At 34.1% G+C, this 26677-nt stretch overlaps 4 protein-coding genes across 6 annotated transcripts in view; 2 read left to right on the top strand and 2 right to left on the bottom strand.

Moving 5' to 3' along the window:
* Positions 1-302: 302 nt before the first annotated feature.
* Positions 303-26677, top strand: part of LOC120205258 (protein disulfide isomerase-like 5-4) — a 29217-nt gene continuing 2842 nt past the window's right edge. Inside the window, exons 1-8 of one of the 3 annotated variants that reach the window (XM_039205167.1) lie at positions 303-345; positions 3917-3926; positions 23934-24003; positions 24441-24531; positions 24704-24798; positions 25795-25852; positions 26260-26444; positions 26571-26628. In XM_039205167.1, coding sequence (XP_039061098.1) covers positions 23963-24003; positions 24441-24531; positions 24704-24798; positions 25795-25852; positions 26260-26444; positions 26571-26628 — 528 coding nt within the window. In that variant the 5' untranslated portion in view covers positions 303-345; positions 3917-3926; positions 23934-23962. Of the gene's footprint in view, positions 346-3916; positions 3927-23870; positions 24004-24440; positions 24532-24703; positions 24799-25794; positions 25853-26259; positions 26445-26570; positions 26629-26677 lie in introns of those variants that run through there. The other 2 variants (XM_039205168.1, XM_039205166.1) reach the window with 2 other exon arrangements.
* LOC120205256 (microtubule-associated protein TORTIFOLIA1-like) lies at positions 1559-5667 on the bottom strand. Its single transcript, XM_039205163.1, has 6 exons — positions 4671-5667; positions 4186-4377; positions 3738-3837; positions 2956-3641; positions 2012-2881; positions 1559-1910 (listed from the first exon to the last, which is right to left on the bottom strand). The coding sequence occupies exons 1-6, from the start codon at positions 5349-5351 to the stop codon at positions 1713-1715; spliced, it is 2727 nt and encodes a 908-aa protein (XP_039061094.1). The 5' UTR covers positions 5352-5667; the 3' UTR covers positions 1559-1712.
* On the top strand, positions 10390-11918 carry LOC120205337 (F-box protein At4g09920-like). The gene is made up of 3 exons (XM_039205237.1): positions 10390-11345; positions 11436-11597; positions 11670-11918. The coding sequence occupies exons 1-3, from the start codon at positions 10422-10424 to the stop codon at positions 11916-11918; spliced, it is 1335 nt and encodes a 444-aa protein (XP_039061168.1). The 5' UTR covers positions 10390-10421.
* Positions 16130-17891, bottom strand: LOC120205336 (F-box/LRR-repeat protein At4g14096-like). The gene is made up of 4 exons (XM_039205236.1): positions 16982-17891; positions 16739-16900; positions 16532-16657; positions 16130-16138 (listed from the first exon to the last, which is right to left on the bottom strand). Exons 1-4 carry the CDS (start codon positions 17873-17875, stop codon positions 16130-16132), a joined length of 1191 nt encoding a protein of 396 aa, XP_039061167.1. The 5' UTR covers positions 17876-17891.

Raw genomic sequence — 26677 nt, 5'->3', positions numbered from 1 at the left:
TTAAATTCTTTTATATTAAATAATAATAATAAATTTCACCTCATACAATAATAATAATAAGATAATTCACAGTGATTAAAATATAAACAATTCAAAAAGTTCAGTGAGTAGTTTAAAAAAATTAAAAGTACAATAAATACAATATATGAGAGAGTAAAGTTTATGAGGAATAGTGTATTTTACCACTTTTTTTAGAAATGAAGGGAGTTGAAAGTGGGTTAAGGTCACACTTCAAAACAAAAATGGGTAAGCTAGGAGAATTGTCACCTATCTTTTATATTTATACGAGAATAGTCACCTATCTTTTATATTTATACCACTTTTATTATAAAATTTAAAAAATTTAAGTTTAAATTATTTATGTTATCGTTTTATTAAGTTTTTGTTGCTGAAAATTGAATACACGATAATAAAAGGGGTTTAGTTTTTATTTTAACCCCTAAATTTTGATAAAACACCAACACCATTATCTTCTTCTTCATCATAAAAAAATCAAGCTTTTGTTCTTTATAATATATTGATTCTCATTCTGGTATCATTCGTTGTCTTTGTCATGGTCCCAAAAAAACTTAGCTTGGGATTTGGTTTCTGGCCTCCTTGCACCTCTGCTGCTGTGAAAAACAGAAGCGACAAGCTTGGTGCAGCTGCTCCTGCTGAAAGGACTGAAGGAGCAATGGAATTGCTTTCTGCGGCGGTCAAGACGTATGATGTTGGGGGCAGCCGAGGAGAAGTGGCCCTTTCCGGAGAGGATGTGGTTACCGCTGATGGTTGTGATGCTATGATCTCTACAGTTCCAGTGGTAAAAAGTTTGGAAGAATTGATGTCCCAAGTTGCTAGCAGTATTTCAGCTGTATAATCTTCTACATACAGAAGAGGAAAATCATGCTATTCTACTTTCAAATTTGGACTAAATTAGAGCTGAATTCTTTACACAGCTTGAGGGGCATATGGAAACGCCTATCGATCCTGTAAGGCTTCAAACGTCTAAAGTCTGTCACAATATTGAACAGCACGGAGCTGTCTTCCAAAACTCGAAGAATTCAAAGTAGAAGGAACATCTGAATTGGAGCATGTATTTGGACATGAAGATGAAACAGACACATTAACAGAAGAGGATAAGGTGCGTCCAAAGCCGAAGAGATTGGAACTCCTACAACTACCAAGCCTTGTCCGCTTCAGCACTATGGGTAATCATTTTATGTTCCCACCATGGTTGAATGCAGTTGTAGAAGACTGCCCCAACACGACCTTTCGTTTCACCGTTAACATGAATATCTTGATGCAGGCTTATACACAGGTAAACACTCGGATAAAGGGGGTTGCAATATGAGATTCGGGATGGTAATTGCAGGCTTCAGTAAATTTATAATTGCTTATTGATGTAATGAAATGGAATATTGTTTTTACAGAAGTTGTCTTCAAGATGAAAAGAGTAAAGCTCAACTGTCTAAAACACAGGGAGAAAACTCTCCTCATAACAAATCTCTTGGTTAAAAGGTATATCATTCATGATTACATTTACATCAGAGGCCACTACCTTGCATGCCACACAAAAACCAGCTTTGAATGTATCAATATTTATATTTATACCACAATGCCATCATAGCCATTTGAAAAATGAAAAATAAAATCATGTAAAATAAATGTACTGATCCAGTATCCTAATCAAGAAGTTTGCAAGCAGAACACATGATTTCATTACCGGTCACAGATTACTTATCAAACAGATGCAACTCAATCCCCCAGGCTGATGCTAACTGCAGTAGAAGTTTGTCAGGTGCGACGCCTTCCCAATCCTCCGGTGGATCTGTTGTGGAAGCCGCCTCATGCAAATTCAACAAAAGCTCTTTCCTCAACTCCATGGGAATACACAATGCATCAGGTCCATTTTCTAACACCACTTCTACCAGCTGAAAAGGTATATGAAATAAAACTAATAAGAAACTTCAGAAAGATAATGTTTTACTAAAGCAACTTGAACTTCAAATGATCACAGATTGAGAAATTGTACCTGTTGAATCCAGGATAGACAGATATCAAACAAATCCGGCTCCAGAAGAAATTGTGCGATAGCATGCAAGGCTTCGATTGCTATCTCATTCGAAAGTTGGTCGACCATAGGACCCGATTTATCCATTAGCTTTATAAGCAATAGATCATCCCCCGTTGACAGAACTTCAGCATAAGCGGAATCCATATCGCCTACTTGAAGGGCATCCATTGCATTGCTCCAAGAAGTCCAGACTGGATCTCGTTCTGGTCCACCATTATCATCCCCGAGAGCTTCAGCAGTCAATTCAGGCACATGTCCAGTTCGGGATGCTCCACTGTCCTCCCCAGCGACACGTATTGCTTCCAAGGTGGCTTCATCCTTTGACGCCTGCCAAACACTTCTAGCAGAAGGTCCTTCACCGAGCCTCACAGGCCTGGGACCCTTATCCCAACCTCTCCTGCCACCAACCTGGTCACTCTCATGTTCTGATTTGGGTGATCTACCATCCAGGCCGCCGCCGCTGGCTGGAGCTCTTCTTGATGGAATTTTCCCATTCCTCGAAGCACCAAATGCAGCGAAATCCCAATCATCAGACATTTCAGATCTCGAAGAAGATCCCCTTCCTCTCCCACCTGGAGCAATTCTATCAGATTGTGCAAACCTTTCTCCATATGGAGCTCGCCCACTGAACTTGGAACCATAGTCAGACAAGCTATTATACTTCCCTAAAGGTCTATTAGATGATCCTTCAAACCCTGCCATAAATTTACCACCTCTCCTGCCTGATGATAACGATAAATCCCTAGCCATGTCTTCAACAATTCGCTCAAGGCCCCTAACTCTATTCTCCAAAGTCACCATGCTATCATGAGAACCACCCATAAAATCCTACAACATAGCGATGAATCTTAACAATAAAAAAAAGCACTTACAGGGACCATAAATGGAAAACTGAGAAATACCTGCAACATGTTCATAAGATGCCCTTGTTGCCTCTCAAGTTGCAATAACTGCCTCTGGATAGCCAGCCAATTCCCTTTGTTGCCGATAAAGGATTTTTCAAACTGTCCATCCACCTTCGAGTAACCTAAACAATTTCCAGATTGCTCCCTTTGATTTACATCTATCCTGTTATTAGCATCAAATGCCCTTGTTCTTTGGTCTTTTCCATTTATCTTTTCTTCGGGCCATTTATCCGACGCAGCAGCAGCTCCTCTCTCAATGTTACGGTTTTTGCTGCCAGAGGATGCACAAAAATCATCTGCTTGGCTGTTTCCCATACAACTCGACCTTCTTCTCGAGTCTGGATCATTGGGCTCGGATTCTTCCTCATTCTTCGAGTTCGAAGAATTAAGGCGCCTACGAGGAACAACTACTTCAACTGGTACATCACCAGAACCCCTTGTTTCTAGTTTCTGGAAGAATTCAGGATTCAGCTCTTTGTCCGTTAAAACAGGTGCTTTCTTCTTTAAAATTACAACTGCTTTGTCAGGAATGCTTCCACCTTTGCCTTGGGAAACGGAATCTGAAGTAGGGGAAAGATTGTTAGATGAATCCTTTCCTGATGGATCTGTTTTTTTATCACAAACATTTGGATTTTTCAAACCACTCTTTTGTGATGATTCAGCTGATTTAGTATTGTCACCATCTGCAGCAGTAGAAGTAAATTAATCCAATAAGAGAACTATTAAACATCATAAAGACAACATGAAAAAACATAGAAACGCATAACTAACATACTTACCACGAGACTTCTGGTCATCTGCAGCTCCAGCATCCCCTTCCCCTGCAATCTTCTTCCATAATTGCAATGCTTCAGTCATGGCATCTCTCACAGGTTTCATCTGTTTGATCAATAATTAAGCATTACTCAAAACAATAAGAATTAAATATGGCAGTCTAGTGCAACACCATACATATACCACTCGAAGAGATGGCATCATGACAGTTAAGGAAAAACACTTGGGGACAACTTCATTTAGAGGACCACAGTGCAAGAGTTACATTGGTTAGTTAGGAATTGGACGAAACGCTAACATTCCTGAATCAAAACGTGCCAACCGAAATGCAAAACTATTTCAGAGAGCATGAATCCATCCAGTCCAAACTCAGATTATCTATTAATAGCTTATACATATGGCATTGAGTGTGTGTTAACATTATATGAAAGAGAAATGAATCCAGAAAGCTACCCTGTCAAAGCGGCTACCCTCAAGTACAGTAATCGTCAAATATGCTCTATCTGCAATCAAATTACTTGAATGTAGAGCCAAGGCACTTAAAGTATCAGCAGCTGCCTTCCGTGTCGCCCAATCTATGCTCCCAAGGCATTCATGGATGCTTTGCAGCAAAGCTTCCATGCTCTGAGGTGCAATTGCTCCCACCTGCAGCAATGTCATCATAATTTTCAAAGAACTTCAATTTTTTTTTTTTGGTGAGATTATTTAAAGATATTAAAATTAATTCAACCAAAATTCCACGATCAAACATAAGAAAATGTACATTACCAGCAGCCAGAAAAACAAGCACATAGTAAAACAATTAAGATATTGAAAGTCTTCAATTGGATATTCCATTTAACATCCACAAAAATTAACAACATAAAGCATCACTATCCTTATGAGTTCAACAATGTACATGATCAAAATCAAGCTAAAATCAGTTACATTGTCCAAACCTGTGACAAACTCGCCACTAATGGCAAAAGGGAAGCTTTAGCCATAAAATTTTGACTATTCAACAGCTTGCAGATCCTTGGACCAAGCTTCTGGAAAGCAGCCAAAGGAGGATCAGCAGCACATTCCACCATCTTAGCCATAGAGGTCGCTGCACCAGATTGCACCCCTTTGTTCTGTTCCCCCATTGCTTCAAACAATGGCTTGACAAACAATCCCACTAGAGTCCCCTCATTCTCCCCTTTCAAATACTGCCCCGAAAGGGCTCCAATCGAATCACGACAAGCGTCTCTCACCCCAGAATCAGCATCTTTCAGCCTTTTGACAATGTGGGCAATTATTTTAGTCAAATGGGAAGCTGCCAATTCACCGTGGCAATTGCATAGCATTGATAGTAACCTTAAAGATTCTTTCTTTACAGCTGGTTTTGAATCATTGGAAGAATCAAACAGGCAATTGAGCAACATGGGAAGGGATTCGGGGGAAATGGATTGGACAATCTTTTCAAGATCTTCAACAGCTATTTGGTAAGTGTCACGGTCAGAAAGCTTGGAAAGTAAGGTTAAAATCCTTTGCTTTAGTTCCACCATTGCAAGGTGGGAAGAGAGTGAAGATGGTTTCGAGGGAGCTAAAGTTGAAGACTTTGAATGTTTCGTTGATTTGGATGCTTGGGAATTACTCATTGTCAAAAGAATGAGAAGAACAATAGGGTTTTCAGAAGAAATGGGATTTCAAAAACTGAAATGAAGGGGGAAATTTGATTTCACAGATTAAACTAGGAGAAAATATGGGATTTTGAGGAAGTGGGGAAGTTTTTTACCAAGTGAATTTCATACACTGGAAGAAGAGTTGATGAGGAAATAAATTTCTAGGAGTTCAATGAGAGAAAATGTGTGAATCTCTTAAGAGGGAACTGGAATTTCAGAGACTGAAACAAACAAATAAATGGGATTTATGAGGAAATGAAATCATTCCAAAAATTATCTCTCTCTTTTTTTTGGTGGAGAAAGATTGGATCTTGCATGCATTGAAAGTAAATTGATGAAGAAAGAGAGAGAGAGAGAATTCAAAGAATTTGAGTTTTGAGAAAAGTGATGGAGTAAGGGTAAAGCTGAGATCTAAACACAACGAAATGAGGATTTTGATTTCTTTTTTAATTCAAAAATTTAAATCTTAAAGATTTAATGAAAAAGAGGATGAGTTGGCCAACAAAAATAAAATAAAAAAGAGATGAGGGTATATTTCGTAATTTTGCACTAATGGAATACGATATAAAAATAATAAAGATATTGACTGTATAATGTGAAATTAAAATAATATAACCTAAATATATTTAAATTAAGTAATAAACTTAATTTATTTTTTCGATATATGAATTGAAAATATTTAAAGAAATTTATTAAATTCAAGATTATTTGATAAAAATAACTGAAATTGACTAGGAGACAGTAGCACAAAATTTTACTATCTAAAAATGTATATAATTTTGTGCCATTTCGGTACTTAAAATAACTTCAACATTCTTTTATCGATGGTTTTCTTTTAACGTTTTTTTTAATCAATTTGATATAAATTATAATAAATTTTATTATATATAATAAAATAATAAAAAATAAATATAAAAGAAACATAAAAAATAAATGAAAAAAACTATGAGAAGACCAACGCAATTGATTCAAGTAGTTAACAGTTTAATATCGTCTAAGTAGGTATTGAATTCGAATTAAAAAAAATCTTCGTTTAAAGACTCGTCAACCAAAATCAAATGTACAATACGAGTCAATTTGAATTAATTAGGATAAAACACTCCAAATAATAAAAATATATTGAAAGGATTATAAAATAATTACATCAAAATGCATGAAATTCTAAAACCTTAAATTTGTATATAGTTTATACAATAATTTTGTTAACATCCACTAAATTTTATTAATAAAAGGAAAAGAGACAATTGGAATTACAACACACCCAATTATAGAGAGAAAAACAGAGATAATAGTTATAAAAAAAATTCATACAAAAATAAAATTTAAGTCCAAAAATACGAAGAAAAACGAAGCATGCCTTTGAGAATAATGATTAACGTCTGTGTCGAATGAGACGCTTTACGGAATAATAAAGGAGTAACAAGCGAACTAAATTATACGACATGCTACTTCGCTATACAATTATGATTCTATTGGCAAACAACCTTTTTACTAAAGAGGGGATCTAACTATACCTGACCACCAACAAACCAATCAGAAAAAAATACCGTTTATGCGAGCAACAAAACAAATGTAAAGTTATACGAAAAACGTACTAAAAATCATAAAAATCGTACTACAAGAGCAGAGGAAACACGTGTCACAAGATAAAATAAAAGCATGTCACATAGATATAAATTCTTTTCTAAAATTAAAAAAAAATCTTAAGAAAGAAAAAAACAAATGACATAGTGTAAGAAAGATAACTAATAATTACCGATAGTCGACAACCAACATTAAAATTGACACGGTCATTGGCGAATTGCTATGGGCAACACGTTTTACTCTTATTATTTTTTAGGTATAATGATAACAAAAATATATATAATGTTCGATTAAATAATCACTCCGATAAAAATGCTCTTATTTTGAGACAAAAATATATCTTTGTTGACAAAATTTGCTAATCAACAAACAATCAATGTTTCAAAATAAGAGCATTTTTATCATAAAATGAAATGTTGAAGTCAAAATTCTAAAAAAAGAGAGATAAAATGACTATTTAATTAAATGTTAAGAATATTTTTACCTTAAAATAAAGTACTGTCAGAAAATTTTAGAAAATGAGAACATAGACTAAAATAACTATTTAATTAAAACGTTAGATGTATTTTGTGATAAATTATATGTTTAGTATCTAAACTATTAGTTTTAATCCATTTTAGTACTTGAACTTTCAATTTTTTCCAAAATCATACCTAAATTTAGTTTTTGTTTCATTTTAATACCTCGCTCTATTCAAAATTTAACATTAAATTTTGATTTTTTTTTAAAGTTTAGGTACTAAAATGGACAAAAACTAGTAGTTTAGGTACTATATGCATAGTTTACCATATATTTTTTTATTATAGCTAAGGTAATTACAACATATTATCTATTCTAAATACTCTCAACCATTTGACAATGAATACTCAATCACCCTACTGCAACCCTCTAGTGCTCGAACCCTTAACCTCTAAGAACAATAACGATTTTTTAAACCACTGAGATAAATTGGTTTGAATTGTTTTTTAACAACATAATTTTTTTTTAAGAAGAGTATAAGTCGAACTACGCTTGGACTTCAAAATGCTAGATGAATCCCTTAATTTATAAGTTGAGGGACAAATAATTTCATTTACTTAAAAAATGAATAATTAAACATATAATTTCATCTGTAACGAGTGTTCCAATTCATGTTTGTTTGCCTAGCCTCAAGACCTTTGGTGTTTCAATCTATTGAACCTGAAGATGGTGATTCATTCAAGAGGCTCTTTTCGGGCTGTCCTATACTTGAAGACCTATCCATCCTGGACTGTGACATGCGAAACATAAGGTGTCTTAATATCTCAATTCCTTCGCATATGAGTTTAAATTTAGTTTTGAAAGGTTATCTCCTTAAATTCATTCCATTATCCTCAACGTTTGCCATTTTCATCGATCTTCCGAGTCTTGTCTATCTAAACTACGAGGGCTTCGAAGCAAGAACCTATTCAATGGTAAACATGCCTTACCTTGTTAGAGCTGACATTAACATCTGTGGTGGAAGCTTTGTAAGTGCAAGATACCGTCCCCATGGTTTAGTCGACCTATTTGAAGGAATCAGCAATGTCAAGTCACTTCATTTGAGCATCTATCCGTAAGCAGTGAGTTAATTTGCCATTTTTATTCTCCAATATTGGTGCCTTTTTTAAGTTTTATTAAAAACTCTTACAACTTATATGTGCAGCTTCCAGTTTTGTCCCACAAACGTTTTGTTGCATTTCAAAACCTGCTTCAGCTGGAAATTATTGATGGGAGGAACAAATGGACAGCAACGTGGCTTTTTGAGTTTCATGAATTCTCACCTAATCTGCAAACTCTCGTTATACGTGGTGCATCAAAGCAGGTACACACACAAACATATAATGACAAATATGTTGATATGCAGTGTAAGATTAAAGCTTCTAACATGTTTTTTATTTGCTTGGTTTAGGTTTTTTTTTTCCGATGGGAAAAGTGCCTTCATGTCTTTTATATCAGCTCAAGGTGTTTAAATTATTAGATTTTATTCTTAATCAATATCTAATAATAGAAGTATAATCGTGTGCAGATTCAAACATAATTTAAATGATCAAAATTCTAATCTGAATTTTTATTGACAAATAGATAAAAATAGTTAAAGAACATGTTTAAGCGTATTCGTGAAAGCATTACTAAAATGTTTTTTTTTAATAGAAAGGAGGCAACAAAGCCTTACTCCATGGGATTAAGGTTCCATATATAAGGGGACCCTTGCAGTCTTCTGAGAAAATGCGAGTTGTGCCATCCAGATTGGTCGGGATTTTAATCATCGAGTCTGCTGCAAAGTTCGCTTCTCTTTTGATGTGAGAGAAATCAGCACACCAAGCATGCATTCTGATTCGACTGATGGCTCGGACGAGAGAGAGGGCACTCGAGGCAGCAGTTGGCGAGGTTGAGTCCTTCATAAATCCCCCAAAGTTCAGTCTCAAGAATGGTTGATATGCCGATCGGTGCTTGTTGAAACTTATTAACCTGTCTCCATCGTGGCTCCGAATGAGTCCTCCGGCAGTGCCGATATTGGATGAATGATTAAAGGCCCCGTCAGCGTTGAGGGTGGTCCATCCAGGAGCTGCTGGTGTCCACTGAATTTGATCCATGGCCGACCGAACAGGGATGATGCTCGTGGGAAGCTGGGAGGAGACGTAGTGATGCGCCCAGTTTGTGGTCATACGAAGGTTGGACAGTAATTTTCCACAAGATGTGAGCCATAGGAAGTGCCTAATTTGCTCCGGAACTTGACTTCTCCTCAAGCCCGTCAATAGCATTTAACTCACGCATTGAATTGGTCAGATTCTTTCCCCCTTAATTTAAACATATCTCACGTACAGATTCACTCCATCTTTCCTTCCCATATTTCATCGTATGATGTCAATATGAATGCTCATCCCCCACAATCCTATACTTTACTACTATACTCCCCTTTCTAATTAATCACGCCTCAAGTTTAGGATGAATATTTAATGATATAATTATCATATTTGGTAATGCTTTAAAAAAATATGGTGAAAAAGAACATTTTTAAAGTGTTTTTGGGTTTTTTTGTTATAAAAAAAAACCTTATTGAAACTTAGAAAAACAAAGGAAAAACCCTAAGTTAAAGCCATAAAGTCTGGCCACCAACATCGCTGGGCTCTCCGTCCGTCGCTCTCTTCTGCTACTGGTTAGTAAATTCCTGTTTTTACCATTAATGAAGTATATATACGGTTGTTCTTGTTTTTTTTTCTCATTTATGTGTGTGCGTGAGAGGGAGAGATTAGGAACATCAGCTTTAACATATATTCATGCAATTGACTTCTTCTTGATTTTCTTGCAAAAATTTGGACTGTCATTTGTTACTGCTTAGATGAATCTTTAAGCAGCGATTATACCTGGGTCTAGTGCTTGCTTGGTCTCATTGAACTCTTCCTTATTTAACTTATTCACTGACATTTCTCTTTTCATTTGTCCTTAAAAGGTTGAACTTCCATGGCATCGGAAATGGTTAAGAAAGCAAAGCATGATGATATGATCAGTAATTTGCCCGATTCCATTCTCAGTCTCATCCTATCGTCGCTTCCCATAAAAAATGCAGTTTCCACTTCCATTCTATCGACCAGATGGCGATATTTGTCTGCCGCATTGTTCAATCTTGATGTTGATTTTCGTTTATTTAGGCGTTCTCCACATATTAAGAGCTTCACAACCTTCATGGATAAAATGTTATTTTTCCGTTCTGAGGGAAGGATTGAACAATTTCGACTCTATCATATCTGCATATCAGAGATCGACGATTCACGTGTTTTTGGATGGATATTTGCTGCACTTTGGCTTGGAGTTAAGGAGATAAATATGGTTTTTGCTGGCAAGTACATAAACATTCCTACATTGCTAACAGCTCTGCTATTTACAAGCAAGAGCTTGGTGAGACTGAAACTGGACATGCCATTTTTAATGACTGTTCCGATTCATGTTCGTTTGCCTAGCCTCAAGACTTTAGAGCTTCGATCTGTTAAATTTGAAGATGATGATTCAATCAAGAGGGTCTTTGCAGGCTGTCCTTTACTTGAAGACTTATCCATCTTCGACTGTGACTTGCGAAACATAACGTGTCTTAAAATCTCAAATCCTTCACTTACGAGCTTGACTTTGGTTTTTATTGATAACCTTAAAGTCAATAGCTTCTCCTCATTAGCGTTTTCCATTGACATTGATCTTCCAAGTCTTGTCTACTTCAAATACCAGGGCTTCACAAAAATAAACTATTCAGCGCTACACATGCCGTCTCTTGTTAGGGCTGATGTTAAGATTCATGGACGAATCTGTTTGACAAGAGAAATAGATGGTTTAGTTGAGCTTTTTCAAAGAATTGACAATGTCAAGTCGCTTCATTTGAGTATCAATGCTGAAGCAGTGAGTTAATTTGCCATTTTTAATCTCCAGTATTGATGCTTTTTAAGTTTTACTATTCTTTTATTTGACCGATGTAACTTTTATGCACAGCTTCCATATCTATCCCACAAAAGTTTTGCTGCATTTCAAAACCTACTTAAGCTGGATATTATGGATTGGAGAAACGCATATCGAGGACGAGGGATTCTCCAGTTTTTTGAATTCTCACCTAATCTACAAACTCTTGTTATTTATAAAGTATCATCAAACGAGGTATATATATAATGACAAATATGTTGATATGTAGTTTAAAATTGAAGGGTCTATTTTTTTTTGGGGTTTTAGGCCTGGCTTCCAATGGAGAAGGTGCCTTCCTGTCTTGTACATCAGCTAAAGGAGTTTAAAGTATTAGATTTTGATGACCAGAGTTGTCTATTTATATTGGTCACTTACATCCTGAAGAATGCAGCAGTTCTTGAGAAGCTTACAATATGTACATCTAAAGTTTTAATGCCCAGAGAAGAATTGAAGATCATCAAACAATTATTGAGTTTACCCAGATGTTCAAACAAATGTCAAGTTACGGCTTTCTAATGTGAGAAGGATTTTGATCCTCTGGTTTTGATTTCAAATGCTCAACACAATCGTGTTTGTTCGGTGAAAATTTATGTCTTACCAGCAGTTATTGTATCAGGCTTTTCGATTCATTGCGCAACTCTTCCTTATATAAAACATGCTATTGATATTTTCATTTGCCAACTATTGAGTACTCAAACAAGTGTCAAGTTACGAAATTTCTGTTGAACCAAGTTTGGTAGGTGAAGATGCACCATGTTTGACGTGAACTTATAAGGGTATGTTTGTTTGGCTGTAATTGGTTTTTCGAAAAATGAATTACTGGCTGGAATTTGAATTACTGAAAAATGAATTACTGGAATTTGAATTCTGGAAAATGAATTACATTTCTAGAAAACGTTTTCCGAAAAATGTTTTCCGTAAAATAAATTACATTTTTCTGAAAAATATTTGGAAAACGTTTTATGATGTTTGGAAAATGTTATTTAAACCTTTTTTTCCACTAGTTGAAGAGTTTTTAAAAATTATTTATTACAAATATTAAATACAATAAATAATATTATTTATCATAAAACTTTTTTATTATTAAAAATAATTTATTTATTATTAAATAGTATTTTTATAATTAATTAAAAATATTAATTTTTGTATATTTTAGTGAAATAAAAATATTATAAATTATTTATTAAAGTAATAGTGTCATATTATATTTTAAAAATATTAATTAGTATATTTTAAATATCTTTATTAAAATATTATTTAAATATATAATTTTTTTATTATATATTATTAAAATAAAAATATAATATCTTATATTATAATATAATTTATTATTTTATATAATATTAAAAATATAATATTATATTATTATAAATATTAATAAATTAATAAATAATATTTTGATGAAAATGATATTAAAATATTTTATTAATATTAAATTCATAAAATAAAATTATTTTAAATATTTATTCTTTGAAGTGAAAAGTTCAGAAAATGACTTACGGAAAATGAATCCGTAAGTCATTTTCCAGAAAACAAAAAGGAAATTTTGTTACTAAGAAAATGAATTACGTTCAGAAAAACCAATTACGTGAAACAAACACTGGAAAACATTTTCCGGAAAATGAATTACGTGAAACAAACACGAGAAAACATTTTCCGGAAAACGAATTACGTAAAACAAACACGGGAAAACATTTTCCAGAAAACGAATTACGTGAAACAAACACGAGAATTCGGGGAAAACCAATTCCGTAATTCTAATTACGGGAAACAAACAGACCCTAAGTTCTGTTTGTTTGAGTGTTCATGTTTGTTTTGTCCGAAATGTATGTACTCTTCTCTTCTATTTAGGATTAGAGAAATTTTTAACGAGAAATATGATTTGGTTTCATTCGAATCGTTTATAATAAATCTTATTTTACCCAGGAAAAAAAAGTCAAGATAAACTAATTGGAGAAACTATTTTTAACTCGTCCCTAAATAAGGTAAAATACCCTAAATAAGGCAAAATACCACTAGACAGTAGATAATAACACCCTAAATAAGGTAAAATAAAATACATAATTAACTCATACTTCTTGTTAACAAATTCTCAATATAATTATGTCTGGAGGGAAGGGGAAGGAGGGAATCTAAGGGAAAGGAAAAAGAGTGCTCCTAGTGGGTCTAGAATCTATAACCTAAGATGACATGAGAGAACAAAGTTTAACCAATAAATCAAAAATGGATGTCCTTTTTTTTCATATGTATGGGGTAAGAGGGAGGTAAGATAGTAGGTTGCTTCCAATACCAGGTTGAGAGCAGTTTCTGTAGAAGACTTTCGAATTATGAAATGCCCTCCGTCCCACGACCTCAAGGTTAAGAACCTTGTACTCTACCAACTGAGCTGGATGGTCATTTCAAGGGGCAAAGTTTAAGAACAATAATATTTAAAGGGGCAAAATGAGAAAAAAAGTTTAAGGTACAAAGTGAAAGACATATATACTTGGAGGGCCAAATTGTGAATTAAAACTATTTAAAAAGTATTCTCTTATCCTTGTTTAGCCCTGCAAATGAAGCTCAGCACCCTACTTGTCAATATATGTAAATATGCTTATAGCAGGAGCCTGACAAGGCATACGATTTTTCTTAATTTTATAATATAAAATATTATATGAAAAATATACTAATATATTGAATTTTATAATTAAACAAATAGTATTTTTAGTATTATTTTATAATTATTAGATAATATTTTATATCATTTAAAATTTAAAATATATTTTTTGCTCGGCAAAATAGATATTATTAATCAAAACCTAAAAAAAGAGACTAAAAAAACTCTCTGTGAAATTAAAAAAAAGAAAAAAGAAAAATAAAACCCTCTCTGGCTGCGCTCTTCGTCCTTCGGTTTCTGTTGCACTCTGGCCGTCGCTTTCTGTTGCTGTGCAATTATAAAAAGGTTAGTAAATTTCTGTTTTTTTCAAAATTTTGCATATATATATATATATATATATATATATATATATATATATATATATATATATATATATATATATATATATATATATGTATATGTGTGTGTGTATGTATGTATGGAAGGATGTTGTTCTTATACTTCAATATTTGTAAAACAAATATATGTGCGTGTTAAAGAGTAATCAAAACGAAGAAATAAAAAACATAAGCTTTTCCATGTCATGCAAACAAATTATAACAACCATATATATACTTCATTGGTAATAACAGGAATTTACAAAGCAGTAGAGACGAGACCGACGGACGGAGAGCCCAGCGATGGAAGTGGCCAGACGGAGTGAAGGGTGTTTTTTTATGGCTTTAACTTAGGGTTTTTTCCTTTGATTTTCTAAGGGCAAAATTTTCGAGATAATGTTCTCGAATAAATTAATTCACGAGATAATGCACTCCCTATATTAATTGCTCAAATATGGTGAAATCCACAGTGTTGGTCGTAGGTCGCCCATGGCGACCTACTAGGTCGCCATTTCTTCCCGGCGAGTTACGAGAGATTTTGCATGTGCCATGCACGTCTCAACACGCTGAGGCTAAGTAACAAATATTACCTACATAAGTAATTAGGCTTTCATGCGATTACCTAAATTTCCCCCCAAGTAACAACGATTACCTACATCGGTAATTAGGTTTTTTAACTAGGCTGAAATGGAGGTCGCCATGTATGTCGGGTGACCTTATAGGTCGTCATGTGATCCGGCGACCAAACTGGGGTTTCGGGTAAAAGCCTAATTACCGATATATGTAATGCAGTAGCTCACCACAGCTAGCAGGGACAACATGACGACCTCCTTGGTCGCCATGAGCGCCTAGCGACATATGTTCGAACTGTAGATTTCACCTTATCTCGGCAATTAATTGTTGGAACGTTTTATCTCGTGAAATTTTTTTCCAACAACATTATCTCGTTGATTTAGCCATTTTCTAAGTGTCAATAAGGTTTTTTTTTATAATGAAACCCCCCAAAAATACTTTAAAAATGTACTTTTTCACCATATTTTTCAAAAGCATTACCAAATAATGATAATTATATCATCAAATATTCATCCTAAACTTGAGGCATGATTAATTAGAAATGGGTGTATATAGTAGTATAGGGTTGTTGGAGATGAGCAGTCATACTGATATCATATGATGAAATATGGGAAAGAAAGATGGAGTAAATTTGTGCGTGAGATGTTTAAACTAAGAGGGAAAGAATCTGAACTATTCAAAGGGTGAGCAAAATGCTATTGACGGGCCTGATAAGAGGTTAATTTATTTCTGGTGGGCTTAATTTGTAGTTAAGGAAAGCTAAAATCTTTTTTTTTAAAAAATGAAAACCGGATTTCATCGTTAAAAATAATAGAATGAATCAGAATTACAACACATCGAATATAAAAAGAAAATTAGAGATAACAGTCACCAAAAACTAATACAAACATAAAAATATTAAACCTAAAGATACGAAGAAAAACAGAACCTTACATTAAAAATGCCAATCAACATAAAAAGAATCTAATAACCTTCATAAAAACTTTTTGTCTCTGTCGAACGAGACACTTTACGAAGTGATAAAGGAGTAGTGAGTGAATCAAATTATCTGACAGGATGCTCCATTGCATCATTCCGATTATATCGACAAACAACCTTTTATCAATGAGGGGTTTTGACTATACGTAACCACCGACAAACTAATCAGAAAATAAATATCGTGATGTTTTTTTTTGTAAACATCAAATCAACTGCAAAAATATACGAAAAATATACCAAAAATCATAACAATCGTGTCACAATTTCAAATCAAAGGTTCAAAATCATTGTCAGAAGGTGATGTTATCATCACTTTATCGCAATCAATTTGAACTTGCTATATATTGCAAAACTAGAAGGACCAGATTATTTCAAATTAAAAATAAATAACAGCATTCAAGTATTTAGTATACTAGAGGGATTGGAACCAAGATAAGAACCAAAGGTTCAATCATTTACAAAAAGTGATCAAACAAGAAACGTTAAAAAGCTATAACTCGACATTTGTTTGAACACATGGGTAAATTCAACAGTTGTTTAGTGATCCTAAATTTCTCTTCGATCATCATGAGTTTAGAGGTTGATATAATGAGCTTTTCAAGAACCGCTGCATTCTTCAGTATATAAGTAACCAAATTAAACAGGGAACTCTTTTCATCAAAATCTATTACTTTAAACTCCTTGAGCTGATATACAACACATGAAGGCACTTTCTCCATTGGAAGCGAGACCTGAGCCCGACAAAGAACAAAAATATGTTAGAAGCTTTTATTTTAAACTACATATCAATATATATATGTTTGTGTGTGTACCTGCTTTGATAGTTTACGAATAACAAGAGTTTGCAGATTAGGTGAGAGTTCGAGGAACTCGAGAAGCCATGCTCCTTCCCATTCGTCGTTGCTCCAATTAACAATTTGCAGCCGAAGCAGGTTTCCAAATGCGTCAAAACGTTTGTGGGACAAAACTGGAAGCTGCACATAAAAGTAATAATGGTCAAATAGGAGATTAATAAAACTTAAAAACCGTCAATGCTGGATAATCAGTTAACTCACTGCTTGCGGTTCAAGAGTCAAATGAAGTGAGTTGACGTTACCAAGTTGTTGAAAAAACTCAACTAATCCTTCTTCTATAGGACCGGATTCTCCATAGATATTAATATCAGCTTTAGCAAGATAAGGCATGTTTACCATGGAATAGTTTCGAGCTTTGTGGCCGTCGTATTTGAAGTAGGCAAGACTTGGAAGATCAAGGACAATGGCATACAAACCGAACATAATAAAATATTTAAACACTAAAGTCAAACTCTTAAGTGAAGGGTTTGAGATTTTAAGACACGTAATGTTTCTCATGTCACAGTCGAAGATGGATAAGTCTTCAAGTACATGACAGCTTGAAAAGAGTCTTTTGACTGAATCATCGTCTTCAAATTTAATAGATCGAAGCTCCAAGGTCTTGAGGTTAGGCAAACAAATATAAATCGGAACAGTCATTACAAATGGCATGTACAGTTTCAATCTCACTAGCGTCGTGCCGGTAAAAAGAAGAGCAGTAGGCAACATAGACATGTTGTAGAAGTTATAGAAAACCAAATCTAACTCCTTAACCCCGCGCCAAAGTGAAGCATATATCCATCGACAAACATGTGAATCATCGATCCCCGATATGTAGGTATGATTGAGTCGGAATTGTTGGATCCTTTCCTCAGCATGGAAAAACAATAGTTTATCCATGAAGTTCGTGAAGCTCTTGACAATATGTGGAGGAGAACGCATAAATAAGTAAAAATTAACATCAAGATTAAACAATGAGGCAGACAGATATCGCCATCTGGTCGAAAGAATGGAAATGGAAACTGCATTTTTTATGGGAAGCAACGATAGGATGCGACTGAGAATGGAATCGGGCAAATTACTGAGCATATCATCATGCTTTGCTTTCTTAACCATATCGTCAACCTTATAAGGACAAATGAAAAGAGCAATATCAGTGAATAGTTTTATAAGGAATAGTTCACTGAGACCAAGCAAGCACTCGAGCCAAGTATTATCGCTGCTCAAAGATTCATCTAAGCAGTATAATAGAAACAAATCACAGTCCAAATTCTTTGCATGTAAATCAAGATGAAGTCAATTGCATGAATATATGTAAAAGCAAATGTTCCTAATCTCTCTTTCTCACGCACACACAAATATATGAGAACAAAACAAGAACAACCATATATATATACTTCATTGGTAAAAACAGGAATTTACAAACCAGTAGCAGACGAGAGCCACGGACGTAGAACCCAGCGATGGAAGTGGCCAGACGGAGGAGGGTTCTTTATGGCTTTAACTTAGGGTTTTCCTATGTTTTTCTAAGTTTCAATCATGTTTTTTTTAATTAAAAAAACCAAAAACACTTTAAAAATGTACTTTTCACCATATTTTTTTAAAAGCATTACCAAATATGATAATTGTATCATCAAATATTCATCCTAAACTTGAGGATGATTAATTTGCGAGTAAAATGCTATTGTTGACGGGCTTGATGAGAGGTTAAGTTCGGGTGGGCTTAATTTATAGTTATGGAAAGCTAAAATATTATTTTAGCGATAGCAATTGGATTTCATTAATAAAAATAATAAAATAAATTAGAATTACAATGCACTAAACATAAAGAGAAAATTAGGGACAATAGTCACAAAAAATTGCTACAAATTAAAAGATATTTTTAGGGCGTAAATACTAAACGTCTGAGAAATTTGAAAAAACAAAAACTAAAAAATGAGCTACGAAACCTAGTGTGCCCTTTAAAGTAAAGTAGATATCTAAGCATATGCACTACAATTAAAGTATAACATTAAATCCGAATTTAATGAACAAAAAGCAGCACCAATGGCACCCTACTTTACCTTTCGCTGCAGATAAACAGAACGGGGAACTTATCCCATGTAGATGTTAGAACGGGAAACTAATCCCATGCAAAAGTCAAAATGGGGAACTAATCCCATGCATATGTCAAAACGGGGAACTAATCCCATGCAGATGTCAAAACGAGGAACTAATCTCATACAGATGTCAGAACGGGGAATTAATCTCATGCAGATGTCAAAACATGGAATTAATCCCATGGAGATGTCAGAACGGGGAATTAATCTCATGCAGATTGAAACTACATCAATAAGCAAATAAAAAGTGGTGCAACATTATTCAAAAATATGAATGATGCAGATAAGTGCAACCAAATTACAAACATACTTTAAGTAGAAATATTAACATAACAGTCTAAAATATCTGAGTATGAATTAGGTAAAGAAGACACCCTTAAAGAAGATAATCGATGTCAGCTAAGCCTTACGCTTCCCACAGTCATTAGTACTAGGTCTTGCGGATCGAGAACCTAAAATAGTACTCTACCATAAATACATATGTCAACCACTAAACATAATATGCCTTAAAATACCAATCTAATACTCAAGTGTATCTCAGGGCGAGTGACTGGAATCAAAATGATGAGGGCGGGATTGATCAGGGTCAACTGGATAGCGCTCCAGAGATGCGAGGGTACCTTTAGAAAATTAAACCCAAAAGTGAATTCAAAAACCCACACTTCACTTAACATAAATAAGATTTAATACGGAAAACGAGGTAAAACATGGGTTTCGGGTTAGAATTTGACCAAACGAACTGTGAAAACGGACTTAGGACATCGAAAAAGATAAGGATAGGGGTTTTCAAAAAAAAAATCAATGGTCTAAGTCAACTGTCAAAGTCAACAGTCAATGGTCGGGTCAACGAGTTAATCAGTTTAACCGGTTCGGTCCAGCAACAAACCGGTTCAGCCGTTTTTGAATTTAAAATCGCCTGGACAGTCCCACACGCGCATGGCGACACGTGAGTGCATGTGGGACGTCGTCCAACGGTGGTTTTTGCACCAAAATTTCTAGAACATTAATTCAAAACACGAGGAACAACTTAACGAGGTCGGTTTGTATCGAAGAGCGACGAAATTGAATTTCTTTGAAAACCCTAAACTAAAGTCCTTCACCCCGAAGCTAACAGTAATGAAAAACGACGAAACAAGGGTATCGAGCGAATGGCGACAATGAGATGGACACAAAGAAGCTGACGGTGAGAGTCACGGCGGTCGAAACGAAGACCAAACGGAGGGAAAACACAATAACACTAGAGAGAAAAATAAATTGTTTGGAGAAAGTGATTTCACATGACACGGGGAAGAGTGGAAAAAGGAATTAATTTTAGGTTTTAAACCCAACCATGGGCCAATTGTGCCCTAAGCCCCTGAACTTCCAGAAATTAATGCTTAAGCATTATTATTTTCAAATATTTCAATTTAGCCCATAACAACTAGGGTGTGACAACTCGAGCCAAGTATAATCGCTGCTCAAGGGTTCATCTAAGAAGTATGGAGATTACCTTCAAACCCAAAAGCCACAGTGTTATTATAATAGAAACAAACCACAAATTATTTGCAAGAAAATCAAGATGAAGTCAATCGCATTAATATATGTAAATGCTGATATTTCTAATCTCTATCACACACAAATATATTTACACACACATGTATATATATATATACACACAAATTCTATTGTTAGAAACAGGAATTTAATAACCTGTTTATAAATAGACAGCAACAGACGAGAGCGACGGACGGAGAGCCGGCGACGGAAGTGGCCAGACGGAGGACGGTTTTGTTATGGCTTTAACTTAGGGCTTTCTCCTTTGCTTTTTTGGTAAGTTTCAATAAACTAAATCTTATAAATCCCCTTATATATCAACTTTGTTTTTTCTCTTTTTTTTTTAAATAAAACATTTGTAAACTGATAAATTAAATATAACTAATTATTATATATATATATTTTAAGGGCAAGTATAAGAATTAATATAAGTACGCTCATAATCATTTGAGCATCAACGATTATAGGATATTTAAACATTTATTGTCAAATGATTGAGAGTCTCTAGAACAAATACTATCACTTGCAATCACCCTAGTTTAACAAATTGATTATTGTTTTACGTTAACCACATGATCGTATATCAAAAACCATGTTTATGTATGTATTAATATTTTTGGATTATCATGCATATTAAAGATCATAGCATGACTAACAGCATCGATAATGGATAATCAGTTGACTCACTGCTTGCGGATGGAGAGTCAAATGAAGTGACTTGACGTTTCCAATTCCTTGAAAAAAACTCAATAATCCTTCTCTTAAAGAGCTGAATCCTCTGTAAATGTTAACATCAGCTTCAACAAGACAAGGCATGTTTACCATCGAATAGCTTTTTGCTTTGTAGCCCTCGTTATGTTTTGCACGTCACAGCTATAGATGGATAAGTCTTCAAGTACAGGACAGCTTGAACACTCATTACAAATGGGATGTCCAGTTTCAATCTCACCAGCGTCTCGCAGGTGAAAAGCAGAGCAGTTGGCAACATGGGAATTTTGTCTTCAAAAACCAAATCTAAATCCTTAACTCCGAGCCAAAGTGCAGCGGATATCCATCCACAAACACGTGAAGCATCGACCCCTTATTTGTCGATATGACAATATGGGGAGGAGAACGGCTAAATATGTGAAAAATTAACATCAAGATTAAACAATGAGGCAGACAAATATCACCGTTTGGTTGATAGAATGGAGGTGGAAACTTTATCTTTGGTGGGAAACGATCGGCGATAGGATGCGAGTTAGAATGGAATCGGGCAAAAGACTGATCATATCATCATGTTTTGCTTCCTTACCAAATAGGATGCCATGGAAGTTCAACAAATTCTTTGCAAGAAAATCAAGATGAAGTCAATTACATTAATATATGTAAAAGCCGATATATTGCACATATATTGTTTTTCCTTAAGTTTCAATAAACTAAATCTTATAAATCCCCTCATACATCGTTAATTAAACTACATCGAGATTTATCATCATTAAAATCAATTAATCTTAGCTAAAGAAAGGTAATTAGCGGCGTTTGTATCCAAAAACATCGCTATAGATCTGACCTTTTACGGTGTTTGTTCCAAAAATGCCGCTATAGATCTCAATCTTTTGCAGCGTTTATTCCAAAAAGGACGCTATAGATCTGACCTTTTGCAGGATTTGTTCCAAAAACGCCTTTATAGATCTGGCCTTTTGCGGCGTTTGTTCCAAAAATGACGCTATAGGTATTGACCTTTTGTGGCGTTTGTTACAAAAATGGCGCTATAGGTATTGACCATTTTGGCTTTATTTTTTATATTTTTAATAAGCTTCATATTACATTCTTAATAGATTTGCCAATATTATTGTTATTCATATTTTTCATAGTATATTTCTAAAAATTAATGTAATAGTGCGCATTAACTTCTTTGATTGTGACCCTTGAGAAACTTGAACTTATGGCTTTAACTTGGATAAAAAAAAATTATTTTTTTAAAAAGATACTTTCTTCGATTAGATTTTATCAATAAATATTACTCCTATCTTTTAGTTTAATTATATCCACGAAAGTTGCTCTCAACCTGGCGTTGGGACAACCTACTACCATACCTCATCTTACCTCATTGCATATGAGAATAGGGTTTTGTTGTTGTTTTAGTTTAATTATAAACTTTACCCATTAATTTATAAAAAGTTGAGAAATAAGACTTCACTTTATTTTGTTAAGATTTAATTTTTATATTTTTACTAAAATTGAGATATTAATTTAATTATATAAAACTATTAAAAATTCACTTTAATCACCGACTTGGTAATTAATAAAACGAGAATTTATGTAAGGAACTAGTAAAAATCAACAATTTAACAAATTATATGTAATAAATTAAAAAAATAGCCTTCCAAGTTCAAATATTATCAACTAAACTGACTTCTTGATTTTCTAAAATAAGAGAACTGAATTATAATAAATTAAATAGATAAATTAACATATCCAATTTTGTAAAGCTGAGGGATGGAACGCATAATAAGACCTTAATATTTTATAACTAGGTGCATGGGCCTATTAATTATAGCATAAATTACATCATTCCTCACTGAACTATACTCTCTATCCTATTTTTGTCACCCAACTTTCAATTTGATTAATTTGCTTACTGAACTTTACAATAGAATCATTTTGTTCACTCGACCGTTTTCTTTCTAACGGCTGATGATATGGAATTTTTTATTATTATTAAATATATAATATAATTTTATAAAATAAAAACAGAAGGTGAACAGATTCCACCGACGAACGTTGACCGCCGTAGATGGTGGTCGTTCGGTCCTAAAATGGGATTAGTCACTTCGCCTCGACACCTTGAGTTCGAATCCGACCTCCATTTTGTCAAAAATTGCTTCGAATCTCATGAATTTGAGATTGAAAGTGAGGAAACCGAAATGATTCAGTCCAAATTCAAGGGTTTTTTGATATTTTCCAGTGAAAACAACCACCAGTTCGGACTCAGATGGTCGAGACGAACCGACCCATGAAATTTGAGACCAAACGGACACCATTTACGGTGGCCGGAATGAAATGACATGGTGGCCGATGGAGAGAAAATGAAGAAGAAAATGAAAAAGGGAAATTACACCATGAGTCGTTAAGCTTTACTCTCTCCTATTTTACTCACCGAAATGACGTCATTTTGGAGTATATTTAAGTTTTTCAAAACAAATTCGTTTTGATGCATGTTTCATGCCATAACACCATTAAATAGTTAACAATAGAGTGAGCAAAATGATTCAATTTGTAAAGTTTAGTGATCAAAATGATCAAAATGAAAGTTGAGTGAGAAAAATAGGAGACAGAGATAGTTAAATTAGAAATGGTGTAATTTACCTTTAATTATATTATAATTTTAAAAGAGGAAATGAAAATCCCAGGATAAAACGCAGTAGCGTCGAATTAGTTAAAACGTAAAACGATTTTGCTGATCTCTCTCACTACTCTCTGGGAAAAGGTTCTCCATTGCTAAATCTCTTGGGATTTAAATTCCTTTTCTTTTTTTATTTTGATTTTTTTTTAAAAAAAATCTGATTCCGAGTAATTAATATCAGTCATGATGTCTTCAAGCAAGATCAAATCCGTCGATTTCTACAGGTTCAGATCTGTCAGCTCTCTATCTCTTTTATTTCATTTTATTTATAAATCTTCTGATGAGTGACTCAGAAGAATTGAAGTTTGAAAGTTTAATGGATCTAAGCATTTAATGTAAAAGACCAAAACTATCAGCTGTTGTCTATACGTGGATTGAAATTTTGTTTATTTGTTTACCGGAAAATGAAAGAAAGATTACGTTCTAGCATTAGGTTTTACTTGTGTGCATAAAAGTTGAGAAAATCTCGTTTGTTTGCTAAAGTTTTATTTTAATTTGGTGAATGGGCTTAAATTCTTATTTGTTTATTCAGTTTGTTATTTAGGCTTAAGCATATATACTGGTCTAAGTGATCTACTGCAATGCTTAGTGATTTTTAGGGTTTAAGTAAATTTTATTATGATAATTATGTTTTATCAATTAATTTTTCATCCATGTACAGGAAAATCCCTAGAGATTTAACAGAGGCATCCCTATCCGGTGCAGGGTTATCCATAATAGCAGCATTAGCTATGATGTTTTTATTTGGAATGGTAGGCAGCCTGTGTATTTACTCAAATTTCAATCTGATTTGATTCTGTTTGGCATGTAGGTTGATTTTACTTCCTTGACAATACCTTTGCAACATCCCTCTATCATATTAGTTGTTGTCATTTCCTTCTCTTTTCTCAGATTACATTTTAATCCATTAAATTTATTTTGCAGGAGTTGAATAATTATTTAGCAGTCAGCACCACCACATCTGTTATCGTTGATAATAGTTCTGATGGAGACTTTTTGCGCATTGATTTTAACATGAGGTGCATTAACTTTCTGTAGCAATGTTACCATTCAATGTTCTCATTTGGTTGCAAAGCCTTTTCATAGTTAAAGTCTTAAGCTTGGTGTGGCAGTGTTTTAGCAAATAATCTTGATTTCGAATCTTGAATGGCTGTTGGACCTTAATGGTTGTACCATCCTTTATCAATTTCTAAGAAGAAAAGTAATAGGTTGAGGTTTTTGTAAAAACTTCCCTTCAACTTCAATATTGGCTTCATCTTGTAGCCTATAATAGATTTTGTCTCATCATGTATCAAAGGTAAAAAGAAAATTAAAAAAGACATAATTTGGGATATCTGTCAGTTTGTATATCATGTATCTGAATGTGCATTACATTGATGAGTCTTATATGCATTCCAGCATCAGCTTTATGATTGAAGGTCCAGGTGAACTTCATGTCAAAAGTACAAGCAGGGGGCTTTCTTACTCTGTAGATTGAGCATGTGCTTATAAACGTTTTTACTTATCTTTATTAATACACTGATGGACGCATTAGTGAAATGGGCATGCGTGGATTGAATTTTATTAAATTCTTGGTGATGAAAAGACATACTTCAGTTTCTGCATCATCTCACACTTATTCTCAATTGAGCTTAGCCTGCAAGGAGATCCCCCATGCAACTAGGGCCCAAACTATGTTGCACTATACTTGCTTTACCAGCAAACAAACAATGTGACACTTTGCATTATGGTTCTTAGGGTGCTTTAGATTGCCCTTGAGATTTCTATACAAATTCTTTTCTCTTGTTTCTCCACTTTTTTTTCCAAGAAATGTTGGGATTAAATTGTTACTTGTAGATCAAGATATATTTGGACGCATTTATATGCTTTTTCTTCTAAACTGTCATAGTTGCTATACTGTTGGTGATCTTCATGTGCATGTATCTTTTCATTTCTGGAATATCCTTGAACATAGTTCGAGTTTTATTTTTAATGTTAGATGATTAGGTTGGCTGACTATTCCAATTGATCTCCAGTTTTCCAGCGCTATCATGTGAATTTGCTTCTGTTGATGTGAGTGATGTCTTGGGAACTGTAAGTATATATCATCCAATGTGTTTCATTTGCCTTTTTTTTTTTAATAGGAAAACTTATGTTTCTGTATAGCACTAAATCTTTTAAGAGGATGGTCCTTGCTTTGCTCTGAAGTATTTTGCTAGCTGCAAGCTTGATAATCACTTTAAATGACTGACAAAATGTCAGAAAACTTTCAGACAAGCTATATCTCTGTCCCCATCTTTTTTTAAACTTATAATATATTTTGTGCTAAAGAAACAGAAATACACCTCAGCATCTTATGCTGGATATTGTGTTAATATTTGCCTGTCAACTTTTCTCATAGTTCATACTCTATTATTCTAGAGGCCTTAATCCTTTTCCTCAGCGGTGTATACCATTTACAGTTTGGTGCATATGACTAAATTTGTTTTTTCTGATTCCAGAACAGGTTGAACATAACAAAAACCATACGAAAGTTCTCAATAGATCACCATTTAAGACCCACTGGTGCAGAGTTTCATTCTGGACCTGTTATACATTTTATTAAGCATGAAGATGAAGTTGATGAAGAAACTGTTGAGGGCGCTGTACCATTAAATGGTGTTAGCTTTGACAAACTTTCACATCTGTAAGTGGATTAGTTCAAAGTTTCAAGCCATTTAACTTTTTGGACGTTATGTCCCCACTTGGATCTTTCTCTGCTAACGGCTAATTTTGGTGAAACCTCTATTTACTTCATTTGATTTTTTTTCAGGTATCCAATTTTAGTTGTCAATTTTTATGCTCCTTGGTGCTACTGGAGTACTCGCCTGGTAATCTACTATTAGTACATGCGATCTTTTGCCTTTCAGATTCTTTCTG

The sequence above is a fragment of the Hibiscus syriacus genome, unplaced genomic scaffold, assembly GCF_006381635.1.
Source record: "Hibiscus syriacus cultivar Baekdansim isolate YM2019G1 unplaced genomic scaffold, ASM638163v2 tig00012370_pilon, whole genome shotgun sequence".
Taxonomy (NCBI): Eukaryota; Viridiplantae; Streptophyta; class Magnoliopsida; order Malvales; family Malvaceae; genus Hibiscus; species Hibiscus syriacus.
Note: the sequence above shows the minus strand (reverse complement) of the source record. Positions and strands in the feature narration are given on the sequence as shown.